We start from the raw sequence: 17,796 nt of genomic DNA, 5'->3' as shown, positions 1-17,796 counted from the left end.
CCAGGTGATAGTGTTTCCAGTGCCTTTCCTGAATAGCCCTGTAATGGGCAGGTCATTTTTAAAAATACTTTATTGAGAGTTGACATAATTACCTTCTGCACTATGCTTAGGAACGGAACAGTTTTTAGAACCCCTGTCCTCACCGTCTACTTTTCTGTAAAACATAGGCAAGACACTAGAGAGGGCCACATTTCTTACTCGAGTTGTTGGGAATCCTAATTATTTCTTGCTCAATAGACCCCGGTGAATTCAGATTCCATATGTTAAAGGCTATTGTAAATAAATTATTTGCACCTAAAACAAAGACTGATTAGAATGTACTGTGACATCTAAAACAGAATTGGCAAATTGGGAGCTAGATAGCATCTGAGATGACAGCATGTTTCAGTATACCTAGTTGGAATCCACTACTCAGTACTTCTCTGGGAGATGGGGTTTTCTAGTGATGTTCAGAGCTCTTGCCTCAAAAACTTCAATATCCGTAATTCTGATTTCATAACTTCTTTGTATTGCCAAGTAGCTCAGGAGTTCTGGTGAAATTCCCAAATAGTTTTAAAAGTAGATACTTGGGCCAGGCATGGTGGCTCACGCCTGTAGTCCCAACACTTTGGGCACCTGAGACAGGCGGATCACTTGAGGTCAGGAGTTCAAGACCAGCCAGGCCAACATGGCAAAACCCTATCTCTACTGAAAATACAAAAATCTGGCCGGGCACGGTGGCTCAAGCCTGTAATCCCAGCACTTTGGGAGGCCAAGGCAGGTGGATCACGAGGTAGAGAGATCGAGACCATCCTGGTCAATGTGGTGAAACCCTGTCTCTAATAAAAATACAAAAAAATTAGCTGGGCATGGTGGCGCGTGCCTGTAGTCCCAGCTACTCAGGAGGCTGCATGGTGGCGCGTGCCTGTAGTCCCAGCTACTCAGGAGGCTGAGGCAGGAGAATTGCTTGAACCCAGGAGGCGGAGGTTGTGGTGAGCCGAGATCGCGCCATTGCACTCCAGCCTGGGTAACAAGAGCGACACTCTGTCTCAAAAAAAAAAAAAAAAAAAAAAGAAAATACAAAAATCAGCTGGGTGTGGCAGCGGACACCTGTAATCCCAGCTACTTGGGAGGATGAGGCACAAGAATCTCTTGAACCCAGCAGGCAGAGGTTACAGTGAGCCAAAAAAGAGAGTTTTTTGGAAACTCAGTTTCTAAAAAATAAATCAGTAAATAAATAAAAATAAAACTAGTTACTTGGTAGCACTTTCAGGGAGCTCAGACAGGAGTTATTTATTTATTTGTTTATTTTTGATACGGAGTTTCACTCTTGTCTAGAGTGCAGTGGCACAATCTCTGCTCACTGCAACCTCCGCCTCCCAGGTTTAAGCGATTCTCCTGCCTCAGCCTCCTGAGTAGCTGGGATTACCAGGTGCCTGCCACCACACCCAGCTAACTTTTTTATTTTTAGTAGAGATGGAGTTTCACTATGTTGGCCAGGCTGGTCTCGAACTCCTGACCTCAGGTGATCCACCCACCTTGGCCTCCGAAAGTGCTGGGATTACATGCATGAGCCACCACGCCAGGCTAGGAGCTATTTAGTAGGACAGGTTAAGAGTCAGAACTGTCGAGCCGGGCGCGGTGGCTCAAGCCTGTAATCCCAGCACTTTGGGAGGCTGAGGCGGGCGGATCACGAGGTCAGGAGATCGAGACCATCCTGGTGAACATGGTGAAACCCTGTCTCTACTAAAAATACAAAAAATTAGCTGGGCATGGTGGCACGTGCCTGTAATCCCAGCTACTCAGGAGGCTGAGGCAGGAGAATTGCCTGAACCCAAGAGGCGGAGGTTGCGGTGAGCCGAGATCACGCCATTGCACTCCAGCCTGGGTAACAAGAGCGAAACTCCGTCTCAAAAAAAAAAAAAGAGTCAGAACTGTCATCAAAACTATGTCCTACAGTGTTTATTCTCTCAAGTATGTGTAGTATTAAAAATACTGAGCATGTTGTACAAAGACCATGGTAATCATTAACTGTATAAAATGACTTTCATTAGCTGTTAATGATAGCCTTTGTTTTGTTTTGTTTTTGTTTGTTTTGAGATGGAGTTGCTGCTGTTGGCCTGGGCTGGAGTGCAATGGTGCAATCTTGGCTGGCTGCAAGCTGCCCCCGGGGTTGAAGTGATTCTCCTGCCTCAGCCTCCCAAGTAGCTGAGATTACAGGACCTGCCACCACACCCAGCTAATTTTTGTATTTTTAGTAGAGACAGAGTTTCACCGTGTTGGCCAGGCTGGTCTTGAACTCCTGACCTCAGGTGATCTACCTGCCTTGGCCTCCCAAAGTGTGGGGATTACAGGCATGAGCCACTGATAGCCTGTTCTTCTAACATGAAGTTATCTTGTAATTCTTTGCTAAGTGAATTATCCAGCTGTATCTGCATTTGCCATTTGAGTGTTCTGTGTAGGTAGCCAAATATGCAGTTGATGCTGGCGTAGCGGATGTCTTCTCATTTCGTTCAAATATAAAATATGCCTTAGATTTTATTTAGAAAGTATTTTTCCGCCCCCTTAGGAAACTGTAGCTTTCCTAACACAAATGTTCCCTTCTTTTATTTTCAGTTCAATATTAACCTATCTCAGCTATATGATTTACTTCATAGAATTTGAACCAAAACAAAACTTGGAGTTTATTGAACTTAGTGTTACCAACAGAAGAAAAACCTACAAGAATGATACTTCATCGTTGCCTTGGAAAACATCGGCTGCATTTTTACTTGTGTTTAAAAATTATAACCCAAATTTTGTTCTTTGAGACCCTGCAAACAAGACATTTCTGGAAATATTGCTTAATATTGATATATTCCATTGTTTTTAAAGGCGGGATATGAGCCTCTTCCTCCAACAATAGGACGAAATATTTTTGGGCGGCAAGTGTGTCAGCTTCCTGGTCTCTTTTGTTATGGTAAGTGTGTTTGATTTATTTGGGTTTGGATGATACTGAGGACTGTGATAGGCAGAGTTGTTACCGAAAGAAAATATATAGAAAGCTTGTTTGAAATTGTAGTACATCCATTTCTCTAGACTAGAACTTGACTACATCTCTGACTTGTGTTCTTAGCTCAGCACATTGCCAGTATCGATGGGAGGCGTGGGTTGTTCACAGGCTTAACTCCAAGACTGTGTTCAGGAGTCCTTGGAACTGTGGTCCACGGTAAAGTCTTACAGGTAAGAGGAATATTCAGTCTTCCCATAGATTTTGCTCACCTGTTAGCACAGTTTGTTCTGTACCTATCAAGAGCAATTTAAAAGATAGACTTATAAACCGTGTCCTTTCTTCCTCTTGGAAAACATTTTCTTGAAATATCATTTCTTCTTTCCTGGAAAGCAAGGGGAATTCCTTTAAAATGAAGTATTTTATTTTGATCTACATACCTTCCTCTTCTGACCCAGTCATTTGGAGTGGAAATTAAATACATGCATTTATTTGATCACCTCTACAGCTCTATTTCTTTGAAGGAAGAAGGAAGCTGACAAAAACATACATTTTTTTTTCTGAAGTTATTTTCCTCTTATTTCTTGTGTTAATCTGCTAACATATTTTTTTATTAAAAACTTGTCTTTTTTACAAAAGAATATAATAGGCCAGGTGTGGTGGCTCACTCCTGTAATCTCAGCACTTTGGGAGGCTGAGGCAGGTGGATCACCTGAGGTCAGTAGTTCGAGACCAGTCTGGCCAACATGGTGAAACCCCGTCTCTATTAATGATACAAAAAAATTAGCCAGATGTGGTTGCACATTCCTGTAATCCCAGCTCCTTGGGAGGCTGGGGCAGGAGAATCGTTTGAACCCAGGAGATGGAGGTTGCAGTGAGCCGAGATGGTGCCATTGCACTCCAGCCTTGGCGACAAGAACAAAACTCCGTCCCCAAAATAAAAACAGAATATAGCTGCCGCGCGCGGTGGCTCACGCCTGTAATCCCAGCACTTTGGGAGGCCGAGGCGGGTGGATCACGAGGTCAAGAGATCGAGACCATCCTGGTCAACATGGTGAAACCCCGTCTGTACTAAAAATACAAAAAATTAGCTGGGCATGGTGACGTGTGCCTGTAATCCCAGCTACTCGGGAGGCTGAGGCAGGAGAATTGCCTGAACCCAGGAGGCGGAGGTTGCGGTGAGCCGATATCGCGCCATTGCACTCCAGCCTGGGTAACAAGAGCAAAACTCTGTCTCAAAAAAAAAAAAAAAAAAAAGAATATAGCAAAGTAAACATAAAATTCAGGGTAGTGGTTATTTATGGGGAGATGGAGAGGAGGAACCACATGTCTGGGATAATGACAATGATTTTCCTTGTCTGGATCTGGTGGCTCATGTCTGTCATGTTAGCACTCTTGGAGGCTAAGGCTGGAGGGCTGCTTGAGCCAGGAGTTTGAGACCAGCCTGGGCAACATAGTGAGACTTCCTCTACAAAAATTAAAAAAAAACGAAACACTAGCCAGGTGTGGTGTTACATTCCTGTGGTTCCCGCTACTCAGGAAGCAGAGGGGAAAGAATCACTTGAGCCCCATAGGTCAAGGGTGTGGTGAGCTAGGATTGCCCCACTGCACTTCAGCCTGGGTGACAGAGTGAGATTTTGTCTAGGGGAAAAAAAGGATTTTCCTTGACCTAGATTATGACTACATGGATATTTGCCTTTTAATTATTTCGTACATTGTACATTTGTGTTTTGCACACTATTCTGTGCCTTATATTAAATGTTTATAGTTTCAAAAAAAGCCTCACCAAATTGTACATGGAGGCATGGTAGGTTACTTGTGGGAAAAGGGAGGGATGAGAGGTGAAACTTCAGCTTTGTCTGTGGTACTTTAAGACTGCAAGGCCAGGCATAGTGGCTCACATCTGTAATCCCATATACGTATATATATGCATATATATTTTTGCCTGTAATCCCAGCAGTATGGGAGGCCAATGCTAGTGGATCACTTGAGGCCAGGAGTTTGAAGACAGCCTGGGCAATGCGGTGAAATCCCATCTCTAGTAAAAATAGAGAAATTAGCCAGGTGTAGTGGTACGTGCCTGTAATCCCAGCTACCCAAGAGACTGAGGCATGGAAGGGCTTGAACCTAGGAGATGGAGGTTACAATAAGCCGAGATTGTGCCCTGCATTCCCGCCTGGGCAACAGAGTGAGATGAGACTCTGTCTCAAAAAAAAGGAAGAAGGTGGGAGATCTTAAGCAAAAAAGGCCAAAATGTTAACATCTATTTAGCCTTGGTGGTAGATGTGTAGGTAAATTCTTAATTTTTCTGTATGCTTGAGATGTTTTATAAAATGTTTTTATTTTCCAAGTTCCTAAGAGCTGTAAATCAAAATGTTTTTAAAATATCAAAGTTACATTTTGTTTGTTTGTTTGTTTGAGATGGAGTCTCTTGCTCTGTTGCCCAGGCTGGAGTGCAGTGGTGCAGTCTTGGCTCACTGCCACCTCTGCCTCCTGGGTTCAAGAGCTTCTCCTGCCTGAGCCTCCTGAGTAGCTGGGATTATAGGCGCTTGCCACGATGACCGGCAAATGTTTTGTATTTTTAGTACAGACAGGGTTTCCCTATGTTGGCCAGGCTGGTCACAAACTCCTGACCTCGTGATCCACCTGCCTCAGCCTCCCAAAGTGCTGGGATTACAGGCCTGAGCCACCGCGCTTGGCCAGTTTTTTTACTTCTAATGCCGAAGCTTGTAATGTAATTTTGATTGTACGGATTTCTCGTTTGCACCTATTTCTGTGTAGGTTAAACTGAAGGAAGTCTTAATATTTAGAAAGTACTTCTACAGACAGAATTGCCCTTTATAAATAAAGGACAGTTTATAAAGGGCAATTCTGGTGTTTTATTAAGGTGTTACGAATAAGAAGTCTGTACCATTTAAAATAATCGAAGGGAAGGTTCTGCAGCATGAGTGTGATGGACAATATAAAACTCACGGGTTTTCTGATCTATTCTATTTTCTTTTTTTTTTTTTTTTTTTTTTTTTTTGGAGACGGAGTTTCGCTCTTGTTACCCAGGCTGGAGTGCAATGGCGCGATCTTGGCTCACCGCAACCTCCGCCTCCTGGGTTCAGGCAATTCTCCTGCCTCAGCCTCCTAAGTAGCTGGGATTACAGGCACGCACCACCATGCCCAGCTAACTTTTTGTATTTTTAGTAGAGACGGGGTTTCACCTTGTTGACCAGGATGGTCTCGATCTCTTGACCTCGTGATCCACCCGCCTCGGCCTCCCAAAGTGCTGGGATTACAGGCTTGAGCCACCGCGCCCGGCGATCTATTCTATTTTCTGCTGGTACTAAGGATATGGTTTTGTTTGTTTTCTCGTTCATTTGTTTGAGACAGAGTCTCACTGTCGCCCATGCTGGAGTGCAGCGACACAATCTTGGCTCATTGCAACCTCTGCCTCCTGGGTTCAAGCAATTCTCCTGCCTCAACTTTCTGAGTATCTGGGATTACAGGCACATGCCACCATGCCTGGGTACTTTTTTGTATTTTTAGTAGAGACGGGATTTCACCGTGTTAGCCAGGATGGTCTCTATATTCTGACCTTGTGATCCGCCCACCTCAGCCTCAGAAAGTGCTGGAATTACAGGCTTGAGCCACTGCTCCCGGCCAATTCTAATGTTTTAATATCTGATGAGCAAATAATGATTTTGTTGAAACAATTTCTTGACCTATTTGGCTTGGATTTTATATATATTTCTTCATCCTTCATTGATCTGAATTAAGGAAGTTTGAATTAAAGAGGTTTTTCAGCCAGTTCCTCACATGCAATCTGATTAACCCTTCAATCATTTTGCTTTCTTTTTTTTTTTTTTTTTTTTGAGATAGAGTTTCGCTCTTGCCTTGTTGCCCAGCCTGGAGCGCAATGGTGAGATCTCGGCTCACCACAACCTCTTCCTCCCGGGTTCAAGTGATTCTCCTGCCTCAGCCCCCTGAGTAGCTGGGATTACAGGCATGCGCCACCACCTCTGACTAATTTTGTATTTTTAGTAGAGAGGGGGTTTTTCCATGTTGGTCAAGCTGGTCTCAACCTCCCAACCTCAGGTGATCCACCCATCTAGGCCTCCCAAAGTGCTGGGGTTATAGGCATGAGCCACCTGGTCCCAGCCTGTTATTCTTAGCCTGTTATTTTTAATATACTTACTGTTGTCAGTCCTATGGACTGAATCTGGAAGCACCATTTCAGGTGGTCCATGAGTCAGAGTGTTTTGAGTCTTACTGGGCCCATGTCTTTGGTGAATTGATTACTGGTCTTTCTTTTCCAGCCACACTCTTGACTCAGTGAAATTGTTCCTGTTACTTCCATGAAATTTACATATGGAAAGGCAGTTGTCATCTAGCCAAAGAGGTTTATGTATAGACTTAGATAAAAAGTGAAAGAGGCCGGGCGCGGTGGCTCAAGCCTGTAATCCCAGCACTTTGGGAGGCCGAGGCGGGTGGATCACGAGGTCGAGAGATCGAGACCATCCTGGTCAACATGGTGAAACCCCGTCTCTACTAAAAGTGCAAAAAATTAGCTGGGCATGGTGGCGCGTGCCTGTAATCCCAGCTACTCAGGAGGCTGAGGCAGGAGAATTGCCTGAACCCAGGAGGCGGAGGTTGCGGTGAGCCGAGATCGCGCCATTGCACTCCAGCCTGGGTAACAAGGGCGAAACTCAGTCTCAGAAAAAAAAAAAAAAAAAAAAAAAAAAAAAGTGAAAGAGGCTGGGCACGGTGGCTCACACCTGTAAACCCAGCACTTTGGGAGGCCGAGGCGGGTGGATCACGAGGTCAAGAGATCAAGACCATCCCGGTCAACACGGTGAAACCTCGTCTCTACTAAAAATAAAAAAAATTAGCTGGGCATGGTGGCACGGGCCTGTAATCCCAGCTACTCGGGAGGCTGAGGCAGGAGAATTGCCTGAACCCGGAAGGTGGAGGTTGCGGTGAGCCGAGATCGCGCCATTGCACTCCAGCCTGGGTAACAAGAGCAAAACTCTGTCTTAAAAAAAAAAAAAAAGAGAGAGAGATCGAGACCATCCTGGTCAACATGGTGAAACCCCGTCCCTACTAAAAATACAAAAAATTAGCTGGGCATGGTGGGGCGTGCCTGTAATCCCAGCTACTCAGGAAGCTGAGGCAGGAGAATTGCCTGAACCCAGGAGGCGGAGGTTGCGGTGAGCCAAGATCACGCCATTGCACTCCAGCCTGGGTAACAAGAGCAAAACTCCGTCTCAAAAAAAAAGTGAAAGTACTACTTGAAGCTTTATGTAACTGTAAAGTAAGACAAACTTGAGGTAATCAGGTACCCTAAATATGCTCCAAATGTAGTCCAGTGAAATATGACAGAGTTGGTATTACACTTAGCATCCAGAGCTGCTTGTGCAGTCAAAAAGAAAGATGTATGCAGGGCTGAAAACATTAACCTTTACAATAAATAATTTTATATATCTGAACAAGAGTTAAAATGAAATTAGGGAAATGTAGAAGACAGGTTAGATAACTGTATCAATGGAGTGAAAAACAAAGTATAGAAATGAGTGAAAATTTTTAGAGACCTGAAGCTATTAGAATTAATTCTAGCCAAGGACCTGGAATTTGGCCAAAAGACAAGACTTTGCTTAATCTTGACATACACTCTCTTGCCCGTGATTTTTTGAAACACATTTCTTTTTACAAGAGAAAATGTCTATTTTTAAAATCTGGTATGGCTAGAAAATAATAAAACTGAGATTAAAAAATAAGAAAACAATAAAACTGGTAGTTACACAAGAAGGAGCTCTCAACTGTTAGTTTTTCTTTTTACCTAGCTCACAGTCTGTTTCTAAAATATCCCACAAAAAATTCCTCTTGCAGTATACTCTGGGCTCCGGCAGTATTCATGGTCTCTTTTCTAGAAGGGGGGGGAAAAAACCCTTTCTTACTTGTTTTAGAAATGGTCAGATACAAAATAAAAAGTGAGGCGACTTCAGCTATTCAGACTTAGCATCAATTCTCTGTCCTTTTATGCAGTGAAGAAAAGAGTCTTCCCGGCCGGGCGCGGTGGCTCAAGCCTGTAATCCCAGCACTTTGGGAGGCCGAGGCGGGTGGATCACGAGGTCAAGAGATCGAGACCATCCTGGTCAATATGGTGAAACCCCGTCTCTACTAAAAATACAAAAAATTAGCAGGGCATGGTGGCACGTGCCTGTAATTCCAGCTACTCAGGAGGCTGAGACAGGAGAATTGTCTGAACCCAGGAGGCGGAGGTTGCGGTGAGCTGAGATCGCGCCATTGCACTCCAGCCTGGGTAACAAGAGTGAAACTCCGTCTCAAAAAAAAAAAAAAAAAAGAAAAGAAAAGAGTCTTCCCCTAATTTGGTATTGGTTGTGCCTTTTCCATGAGAAAAGTAGGAACCCTGGACTATATTTTTACTAATTTTCTGTTAAAACTGTATGTTTAATAAAGTTCTTGAATTTTCTTTTTTTGTTTTTGTTTTTGTTGTTCTTATTTTTTAACTATAGGCTAGGCGCGGTGGCTCATGCCTATAATCCCAGCACTTTGGGCGGCTGAGGCAGGCAGATCACAAGGTCAAAAGATCAAGACCATTGTGGCCAACGTGGCGAAACCCCATCTCTACTAAAAAAAGAAAATTAGCTGGGTGTGGTGGCGCGTGCCTGTAGTCCCAGCTACTTGGGAGGCTGAGGCAGGAGAATTGCTTGAACCCAGGAGGCGGAGGTTGCAGTGAGCTGAGATTGTGCCAGTGCACTCCATCTCAAAATAAACCATTTAAAAAATATATTTATTTAAGTTTATTTATTTATTTAGAGACAAAGTCTTGCTATGTTGCCCATTCTGGTCTTGAATTCCTGGGTTCAAGCAGTCCTCCCTCTTCAGCCTTCCAAAGTGCTGGGATTACAGGCGTTAGGCACCACCCCCAGTCCCTTTTCTTTTTTTCTGGAATCTGGCTTTGTTGCCCAGTAGTGGGCTAGAGTGCAGTAGTGTGATCGCAGCTCGCTGCAGCCTTCACCTCCTGGATTCAAGTGATTCTCCTGCCTCAGCTTCCTGAGTCGCTGGGATTACAGGTGCTGGCTACCACACTCAGCTAATTTTTGTGTTTTTAGTAGAGATGGGGTATCGCCACATGAGCTAGGCTGGTTTTGAACTCCTGACTTAAAATGATCCACCTGCCTCAGCCTTCCAAAGCCTCCCAAAGTCCTGGGATTACAGGCATGAGAGCCACTGCGCCCGGCCTTACCTCTTGTTTCTTTTTTTTTTTGAAATGGAGTCTTGTTCTGTCGTCCAGGCTGGAGTGCCCTGGTGTGATTTTGGCTCACTGCAACCTCTGCCTCCTGGGTTCAAGAGATTCTCCTGCCCCAGCCTCTCTAGGAGCTGGGATTACAGGCGTTGGACACAATTCCTTGCTAATTTTTGTATTTTTAGTAGAGATGGAGTTTGACCATGTTGGCCAGGGTAGTCTCGAACTCCTGACCTCAGGTGATCTGTCCACCTCGACCTCCTAAAGTGCTGGGGTTACAGGCATGAGCCGCTGCATCTGTCCCCTTTTCTTCTTTCAAAGAAGAGTTTTCATGGGCATTTGCTTTTCTTCGAGCTGACCAGTATGTTAAACTTAGAAACAAGTTTATCTTGGCCGGGCACGGTGGCTCAAGCCTGTAATCCCAGCACTTTGGGAGGCCGAGGCGGGTGGATCACGAGGTCAAGAGATCGAGACCATCCTGGTCAACATGGTGAAACCCCGTCTCTACTAAAAATACTAAAAATTAGCTGGGCATGGTGGCGTGTGCCTGTAATCCCAGCTACTCAGGAGGCTGAGGCAGGAGAATTGCCTGAACCCAGGAGGCGGAGGTTGCGGTGAGCCGTGATTGCGCCATTGCACTCCAGCCTGGGCAACAAGAGCGAAACTCCGTCTCAAAAAAAAAAAAAAAAAGAAACAAGTTTATCTTGGAGATCCGTATTTCCAGTTGATTAATGAGTAGAAGTTAACTTAAGATTTGCAGAAAACAAATCCAAAAAACAAAAACAAAAAAAGCTCCAGCTAATTTACTTTCTGTCAGTAGAGTTTTCATTTTGTGTCTTCTCTCACATGACGCTGTAATAACGTGAATCATCTTTTTTCTTTTCTTTTGTAGCATTACCAGGAGAGCGACAAGGGCGAGGTATGTTGGAGCTGATGTCGAAGCATGAGGGCTTTCCCTGGCAAGTTATTATTGCTTTTGGGGCCTGTTTAGGAGAAAAGCCAAGCAGTCAGTCTCCCATTCATCTCAGTGAGTGTTGTCATAAGGGGTGGCTACCAGTTTGGATAGTTGTGTTTGAAACCATCAAAATGGCTGGGCATAGTGGCTCATGCCTGTAATCCCAGCACCTTCGGAGGCCAAGGTGGGAGGATTGCTTGCATCCAACAGTTTGAGACCAGCCTGGACAACATACTAAAACCCATTCTCTACAGAAAATCAAAGATTAGCTGTGCCTGGTGGCACCCACCTATAGTCTCAGCTACTTGGGAGGCTGAGGTGGGAGGATCACTTGAGCACAGGAGGTTGAGACTGCAGTGAGCTATGATCATATAACTACACTCAGCCTGAGTGACCAAGGGAGACCCTATCTCAAAAGAAATAAAAATAAAAACCATCAGCCAGTACAGTGGCTCATGCCTATAATCCCAGCACTTTGGGAGGCTGAGGTGGGCAGATCACGAGGTCAGGGGTTCGAGACCAGCTTGACCAATATGGTGAAACCCCATCTCTAAAAAAGAAAAGAAAAGGCCGGGCGCGGTGGCTCAAGCCTGTAATCCCAGCACTTTGGGAGGCCGAGGCGGGTGGATCACGAGGTCGAGAGATCGAGACCATCCTGGTCAACATGGTGAAACCCCGTCTCTACTAAAAATACAAAAAAATAGCTGGGCATGGTGGCACGTGCCTGTAATCCCAGCTCTCAGGAGGCTGAGGCAGGAGAATTGCCTGAACCCAGGAGGCGGAGGTTGCGGTGAGCCGAGATCGCGCCATTGTACTCCAGCCTGGGTAACAAGAGCGAAACTCCGTCTCAAAAAAAAAAAAAAAAAGAAAAAAGAAAAGGAAAAAAAAACCCATCGAGATCTCTGTTTTCTTTGATTTTTATTTCTAGGAATTAGGACCTGGAAATGTACAGAAAGAAGTCTCATCTTCCTTTGACCGCGTTATCAAGGAGGTAAGAGATGAATTACACCTGTGCTGTTTGCCCAGATCAAACAGCGGTGTGGCAGCTATGGAATCAGGATCATCAGGCCTGTGTGTTCAGTGTCTGTTCCCAAATAAAATTAAACATTCAATTTAATTTTGGCTTTACTACATATTTGACATTAAAAAGAAAGACAGGCCGGGCGCGGTGGCTCAAGCCTGTAATCCCAGCACTTTGGGAGGCCGAGGCGGGTGGATCACAAGGTCGAAAGATTGAGACCATCCTGGTCAACATGGTGAAACCCTGTCTCTACTAAAAATACAATAAAACTAGCTGGGCATGGTGGCACACGTGCCTGTAATCCCAGCTACTCAGGAGGCTGAGACAGGAGAATTGCTTGAACCCAGGAGGCGGAGGTTGCGATGAGCGGAGATTGTGCCATTGCACTCCAGCCTGGGTAACAAGAGCGAAACTCCGTCTCAAAAAAAAAAAAAAAAAAAAAGACAGTGCTTGCTGTTCAGAATAGATGCATTTCACAAGCTGTGTGAGATTGCCCAGTAAGGAAAAGGAAGAAAGAAGAAATTTTTTTTTTTTTTTTTAAAAAAAGAAGGAAAATTTAAAAAAAAAAAAAGGAAAAAGAAAAAAACAAACAGAATAGATGCATTTCAAGAAAACACATTTGGCCAACACATTCCATCTTTAAAATTGAAGAGGTTTATACCAAAAGTCTTCTAATAGTGTTGAAAATCTCAGGAATAAAAGTGTTAAAATAGGCCAGGTGTGGTGGCTCATACCTGTAATCCCAGCACTATGGGAGGCCGAGGCAAGAGGGTCACTTGACCTCAAGAGTTAAGAGACCAGCCTATGCAACATAGTGAGACCTACTCTCTACAAAACATAGAATAATTAGCCAGGTGTGTGGTGGTGCATACTTGTATTCTCAGATACTCGAGAGGCTGTGGTGGGAGGGTTACCTGAGTCTGCAAAGTTGAGGCTACAGTAAGCTATGATTGTGCCACCACACTCCAGCTGGTATCACAGAGCAAGACCCTGTCATTAGAAAACAGTGTTAAAATAACGACCAGGCCTTTTGTATATTGGATAGTATCTATCCAGAAATGCTCTTTCAACATTTTTCTGACTCCGAAATATTCTCATCACCCATTTCCCACCCCCATCTTCTGCCATAGGTGTTTCTGTGCCTGGCTTTCAGAACTATTCTCTTAGTCTTCACATTGTCTTGTCATTAATGAAGTCACAATTAGGAAATGTGGCTGTCTAAAATAAAATGTTCCAAAAACAAACATTTCTAAGGGTCTGGAAACCGGATAAATGGGCTCTATTTTCTGTAAATTTTCATAAAATTAGTTTGCTTAAAAGCAGGGATACATGCAATTAGTTATTTACCTTAGTTTGCCTATCCTGTCCGATAGGATCTTCTCTGGACTGCCATTAGAGAAGGAGTGAGGGCTGTCTTTTTTTTTTTTTAAAGTTGTTTTCCTTGTTATTACCTCTAAGTTATGAGGGCCGTCTTAAAACTCTGTGACTAAGATATTGTTTAAATGCAAAAGGAAATGATAGACCTGCCACATTTACAATACCAGAACCTAAATGCAAGGATTACAGTTTAATTTTCATTACTTCCTTACAGAGTCATAGAATTGAAAGATAAATTAAGAAAAACACAGCAGCTCTAAGATACCGCACAGTTACTGGATTGTAGTCACAAAACAAAGTTTTTCTTATCTCCCAAAAATGTGGGTAGAGACTAAGTGAAGCCTGCCATTTGTCTAGAATGAATATCAGGCTCTCCAAAATCATTTACCAATAAGAGAGCAACTTAATAATTTCAGTAAGGCCAGGCGCAGTGGCTCACGCCTGTAATCCCAGCACTTTGGGAGGCCGAGGTGAGTGGATCATAAGGTCAGGTATTAGAGACCAGCCTGACCAACATGGTGAAACACCATGTCTACTAAAAATACAAAAATTAGCTGGGCGTGGTGGTACCTGCCTGTAATCTCAGCTGCTTAGGAGGCTGAGGCAAGAGAATTGCTCGAACCTGGGAGGCAGAGGTTGCAGTGAGCCAAGATGGGCCACTGCATTCCAGCCTGGGTGACAGAATGAGACTTGTCTCAAAAAAAAAAAAAAAAAAAAAGTATCAATAAAGGCCTCATATTTTTTTATTTTAGCTTAGTGACTATTTGTTGGGACCTTCCCTGTTTCCTTATTGTTTCTCTTACCTGCAAAATTGAGAAAACAACAGAAGTCTGCAGAGTAATTTTGAGAAGTAACTATACTAGAACATTAAAATCCGTGAGTGAAAAATATGATAAAATGAGAATGAGATCAGTTGCATCCGGTTCAAACTACTCTTCCTGACTTCAGCCAGGACAGGAGGGCTGTGTCATTCGTTTTTTCATCCTATACCACGATATCCACCCACGTTTCCTTCTCACAGGCATTTGAGTGTCATTTATTTAGATTTCAGAAGTGTGTGTTGATTGTTTCTAGACAACTCGAGAGATGATCGCTCGTTCTGCTGCTACTCTCATCACACATCCCTTCCATGGTACGTTTGCAGTTGACAACTGAAATCTGATTTCTTACCTTTCTTTTATAACTGGATCTCTCCTGACTACCTTAGATAGGTTGACATGGCAGCTGACTAAAATGCCTTGCCTGCATGTTTTGATTTGCTTGCTTGTTTTTGCTTTTATCAAATTTATCCACACAGCAAAATGTCTTTAGGTGGAAAGTCTTTTTCTCCCAGGGCTATCAAAATCTATCTTAACATAGTTTTTTCTTTTCTTTTCTTTTTTTTTTTTTTTTTTGAGACAGAGTTTTGCTCTTGTTGCCCAGGCTGGAGTACAATGGCATGATCTCGGCTCACTGCAACCTCTGCCTCCCTGCTTCAAGCAGTGCTCCTGTCTCAGCGAGTAGCTGGGATTCCTGGCGCATGCCACCACACCTGGCTAATTTTGTATTTTTAGTAGAGACGGGGGTTTCACCATGTTGGTCAGGCTGGTCTCAAACTCCTGACCTCAGATGATCCGCCTGCCTTGGCCTCCCAAACTGCTGGGATTACAGGCGTTAGCCACCGCATCTGGTCTTAATATAGTTTTACACGTCTTTTCTCTATGTTCCACAGTGATCACTCTGAGATCTATGGTACAGTTCATTGGCAGAGAATCCAAGTACTGGTAAGTGTTTTTGTTTTCATATACTCAAGGAGATCTTTTGAAGCCAAAGTACTAGAATGATGCTGCTTTGTATTTTTTTTTTTTTTTTTTTTTTTTTTTTTTGAGATGGAGTTTCGCTCTTGTTACCCAGGCTGGAGTGCAATGGCGCGATCTCGGCTCACCGCAACCTCCGCCTCCTGGGTTCAGGCAATTCTCCTGCCTCAGCCTCCTGAGTAGCTGGGATTACAGGCACGCGCCACCATGCCCAGCTAATTTTTTGTATTTTTAGTAGAGACGGGGTTTCACCATGTTGACCAGGTTGGTCTCAATCTCTCAGCCTCGTGATCCACCTGCCTTGGCCTCCCAAAGTGCTGGGATTACAGGCTTGAGCCACCGCGATGCTTTGTATTTTTATGACACCTTACCGAAGGCGTCCCCAGACTACGGGCCTGCGCATGCGGCCCCCTGAGGCCATTTATCCACACTTCAGGAAGAGGCACCTCTTTCATTGGTGGTCAGTGAGAGGAGCACAGTATGTGGCGGCCCTCCAACAATCTGAGGGACAGTGAACTGGCCCCCTGTGTAAAAAGTTTGGGGACGCCTGCCTTACAGTTTGTAGAACAAATTCGTATCTCCTATCATTTGATCTGCACAAAACCCAGTAAAATAGGAGAAAATAGGCCCAGGCAGGTTTTGTAGCCTACCTAGGATTGCAGAGTAAGTTGCAGAGTCCCGGACTCCATATCGCTACACCCCTAGGTAGTTACTAGCTTCACTTCTTTTTTTTTTTTCTCTAGTGCCGTGACTCGGACATGAACTAGCTTCACTTCTATCTCTAAATTTAGCTATCTTTGCAGACTAAAAGGGTGCTAGGAAGGTGTGGAGGAAGGAGGTTGTAGATTTGACCTTGTCCAAAGTGATAATTCAAATTATTTTGTTTATAGCTCCAAAAGAATCTTAATGTATTTTACTCTTCCTTCTTGTGTATGTAGTGGACTTTGTGATTCCATGGTAACCATCTATCGGGAAGAGGGCGTCCTAGGATTTTTCGCGTGAGTAAATATTGATTAGTATGTAATTTCTGTGTGAGAGATTTTTCCTGAATATGAGGACAGGGAATCTTTATTCAATCCCTGGGGAAAATGTACTGCCTGAACTTATCTCATGTTACATTGCATTTAGGCCCCTTATTTTTTTTCTTTTTTCTCTGCAGAAAGGCATATTTAGGCCCCATATGACCAGAATTCTCTTGTAAAGATCCCAAATCTTTGCTTCTAGATACTTAAAACATTTGAGGCTGGGCGTGGTGGCTCACGCTTTTAATCCCAGCACTTTGGGAGGTCGAGGAGGGCGGATCACCTGAGGTCAGGAGTTCAAGACCAGCTTAGTCAACCTGGTAAAATCCCACCTCTACTGAAAATACAAAAATTAGCTGGGTGTGGTAGTACATGCCTCTAATCCCAGCTACTCGGAGGCTAAGGCAGGAGAATCGCTTGAATCTGGGAGGCGGACGTTGCAGTGAGCTGAGATTGAGCCACTGCTCTCCAACCTGGGTGACAGAGTGAGTCTCTGTCTCAAAAAAAAAAAAAAAAATTGAAATAAGGAATTTTTTTTTTTTTAACAAAGGAGTCAATTCCAACTTTGTACCCTTATAGTAAACTCCCAATTCTATACAGATAATAAAATGAGAAAAAATTAAATTTTGAAAAATGGGGAAATCATCTTAACTTGTATTTTCCTTACCCTAAAAGAGTAAGTTTTTGCAAGGCTTGAATTTACTTCGGAAGGACTTAGACTACTACCCTCATTTTTCTATTAAGAAAAATTTTGAGGCCGGGCGCGGTGGCTCAAGCCTGTAATCCCAGCACTTTGGGAGGCCGAGGCGGGTGGATCACGAGGTCAAGAGATCGAGACCATCCTGGTCAACATGGTGAAACCTCGTCTCTACTAAAAATACAAAAAATTAGCTGGGCATGGTGGCGCGTGCCTGTAATCCCAGCTACTCAGGAGGCTGAGGCAGGAGAATTGCCTGAGCCCAGGAGGCAGAGGATGTGGTGAGCCGAGATCGTGCCATTGCACTCCAGCCTGGGTAACAAGAGCGAAACTCCATCTCAAAAAAAAAAAAAAAAAGAAAAATTTTACATTACCTAAATGGTTTTTTTTTTTTTTTTTTTTAATTTTTAGGGTATCTCCACATACAGATTTTGAATATCATAAATACCCTGGAAGATAGGCAGGGCAGCTATAATTAGTATCACTTTAGAGATTAAAACTCAGTGTTGCTCCCAGAGTCTCATCTGCTGCCTTGTACATCGCTGATGCGTGGTGGAGCTGGGATTTCACCCCCAGTCTTCAATCCCTGGGGAAATGTTCTTTCCACTATTCCATGCTGCCTCACCTAGGTCACCCAGACCCTAGAAATGTGATTTTGATGCCTTTCATCTGTATCTCTACTTGGGACTATTTTTGCTTTGTAAT

At 43.8% G+C, this 17,796-nt stretch overlaps 1 protein-coding gene across 1 annotated transcript in view; it reads left to right on the top strand.

Moving 5' to 3' along the window:
- The window catches only part of MTCH2 (mitochondrial carrier 2), a 31,963-nt gene that overhangs the window by 1,294 nt on the left and 12,873 nt on the right, over window positions 1–17,796 (top strand). Inside the window, exons 2-8 of the mRNA XM_039470794.2 lie at window positions 2,854–2,938; window positions 3,095–3,201; window positions 11,116–11,142; window positions 12,107–12,169; window positions 14,651–14,708; window positions 15,288–15,339; window positions 16,311–16,370. Of these exons, the coding sequence (XP_039326728.1) occupies window positions 2,854–2,938; window positions 3,095–3,201; window positions 11,116–11,142; window positions 12,107–12,169; window positions 14,651–14,708; window positions 15,288–15,339; window positions 16,311–16,370 (452 nt within the window). The remainder of the gene's footprint in view (window positions 1–2,853; window positions 2,939–3,094; window positions 3,202–11,115; window positions 11,143–12,106; window positions 12,170–14,650; window positions 14,709–15,287; window positions 15,340–16,310; window positions 16,371–17,796) is intronic.

The sequence above is a fragment of the Saimiri boliviensis genome, chromosome 6, assembly GCF_048565385.1.
Source record: "Saimiri boliviensis isolate mSaiBol1 chromosome 6, mSaiBol1.pri, whole genome shotgun sequence".
In the NCBI taxonomy this organism is placed as follows: domain Eukaryota; kingdom Metazoa; phylum Chordata; class Mammalia; order Primates; family Cebidae; genus Saimiri; species Saimiri boliviensis.
Note: the sequence above shows the minus strand (reverse complement) of the source record. Positions and strands in the feature narration are given on the sequence as shown.